Source organism: Sinocyclocheilus rhinocerous, unplaced genomic scaffold (genome assembly GCF_001515625.1).
Source record: "Sinocyclocheilus rhinocerous isolate Xijiao unplaced genomic scaffold, SAMN03320098_v1.1 scaffold304, whole genome shotgun sequence".
NCBI classification, from domain to species: Eukaryota; Metazoa; Chordata; class Actinopteri; order Cypriniformes; family Cyprinidae; genus Sinocyclocheilus; species Sinocyclocheilus rhinocerous.
The window spans coordinates 1,023,547-1,025,678 of record NW_015659941.1 but is presented as its reverse complement, the minus strand read 5'-3'; the positions used below and the strand labels follow the sequence as shown (position 1 = coordinate 1,025,678).

Here is a 2,132-nt window from a genome sequence, read left to right as displayed (position 1 = left end):
AAAAATAAAAAAAAAATCTTAACCCTACTGTTAGCCCTACCTGAAAAACTAAAAAGCTATTTATTTAATTTGAAGGCCTGTCGTTATTTTTTATTTGTGCTATCATTATTAATTTGTTTATTTGTTCTTATTTTATTACTGACTGCTTTCTTGTCATTTTTTATTCAATTCAAAGTTTGAAATCAAGCTATCTCGTGCTACTGCAACAAAATTACCCCACTGTAAAATCAAAAATACACTGACTGAGCAACACTTTGTTTAATTACCATTATAGCTATCTCACAATGTTTACATATGAATAAGAGCCCACATTAAAGTCTGTCATATAAATTGGTCTCTTCATCAGAAATTAGCCTTCTGATTGCCACCATTGATGGACAATTTTTAATATTAAAAATATCTGTATGACATTATATTCTGCAGTTCTTCCCTGCTGTACCGAATATCTATACTTTTCAAATTATCATATCGAAGTTAGAAATTCAAATATTGTGACAAAATTAATTTTGTAGGGTGCCACAAGTTTGTTAAAATTTCCAAAGGGTGCCGCGACTAAAAAAAGGTTGGGAAACACTGAATTAGACAAAAGGAAAAAAAGGTATTATTATATTCAACATTTCTGTCAAATGATGGCTAAGCCCCTGCACAGATCATACATTGTATTTATGCACAGACACATTTTTGTACATTCACCTTGTTTCTACACCTTCAGGGTAATGTTTTGATTTGTTATGTGTATGTTGCTGTGTTTAGTCATTCTGAATGGATATGTGTACTGTAGTAGTATGTAGCAATCAGCTCAAGGCGGTTGGTTGAGGGACTTTTTTGACATCTGCATGTGGTCCAGTTCATTATTGCAACTTGAGTTGTCTACTGTACGCTGAATTTTTTTTTGTAGTGTGTGCTTTGGTGTGCATAAATGTATATAAACTTCTTATATCACTTGGTTCTTTGGTCCTTTTTTGAAAAGACGTCTAAATGTATCTACGCTTGCAGAAAATATTTTTGTAAGAATCAGTCTTCAATCTGTTGGTTTACTTTGCTGGATATATATGGCAAATAATGACAAAATGAACTTGTCAAACAAGATAAATGGTATATGCTTAATTTCATGATAAGTGTGCAAGTAACTTCATGATAAGAGTGTGATTAATCCAATTAAAATTTTAAATTTATTGACAGCACAAATATATATTTACTATAACCACTCCTTCCTTGAACCACTCCTTGACAATTCTGGTAGTGTGGCATTTTGCATTATCCTGTTGGTAATGGCCATCACCAGAAGGGAACACAGCTGCCATGAATGAGTGGACTTGGTCCACAACGATGTTCAGATACCTGACAGCTGTCAGGGATTGTGCTTTTGGGATAATGGGACCTAAAGTGTCCCAAGAAAACATTGCCCACATCATAACCGGCCTTTGCTGCCCAGCAGTGCATCCAGGTGCCATAGCCTCTGTTGGTATTTGGCGTATCTGCGCTCAGCCGTCGACGTAATGCAGCCTGAATCTTGATTCCAGGCCACTTTCTTCCTGTCATCCACGAGACGATCTTGATTATCTCAAGCCTATTTAATGTGTTGGCTATAGTGTGCAGTTAGCATGGGGATCCAGCTAAGTGGTCTGCTATGCAGGCCCATATGCAGAAGGCTGCAATGAACTGTGTGCTGTGACACATTGCCCTGGTCACCACTGTTGTAGCTGCTGGTGATTTATCGCACCGTGGCCCTCCAGTCGCTGTGAACAATGTGCGACAGTCTCCGCTCCACTCTGGCATCAATGAGCTGCAGATGACACACGGCTAGACGACGCTTTGTCGTTTGGCCATCCGTGCACCACTTTTTCATACAAAACAGGAAAGATCAGTGGGAAAATGGGAAGATCTCAGTCTCTTTTCTTTATTTTTTACATGCATATTGCGTTTGCAATTCTGTTTGGTAATACAAGCTGTGCAGAAGCTTTCAACCTCGTTGGTTGTATTTTTTTTTTCCAGAAACGGGTAACTCAAGCATGGGGAAGGAGTGGGGATTACTTGGTTTCCTTGTTCTGTCATTATGTTTTCTTGTCAGCAATGGCCAAAACATTGGTAAGGACAGGGATGATTCAGTACATTACAGTATATTCAGTTGT

General features: G+C 37.9%; 1 protein-coding gene across 1 annotated transcript in view; it reads left to right on the top strand.

Moving 5' to 3' along the window:
• The first annotated feature begins 1,302 nt into the window (after positions 1–1,302).
• LOC107724579 (collagen alpha-4(VI) chain-like) overlaps positions 1,303–2,132 on the top strand; it is a 6,408-nt gene continuing 5,578 nt past the window's right edge. Inside the window, exon 1 of the mRNA XM_016533559.1 lies at positions 1,303–1,465. Within this exon, the coding sequence (XP_016389045.1) occupies positions 1,303–1,465 (163 nt within the window). The remainder of the gene's footprint in view (positions 1,466–2,132) is intronic.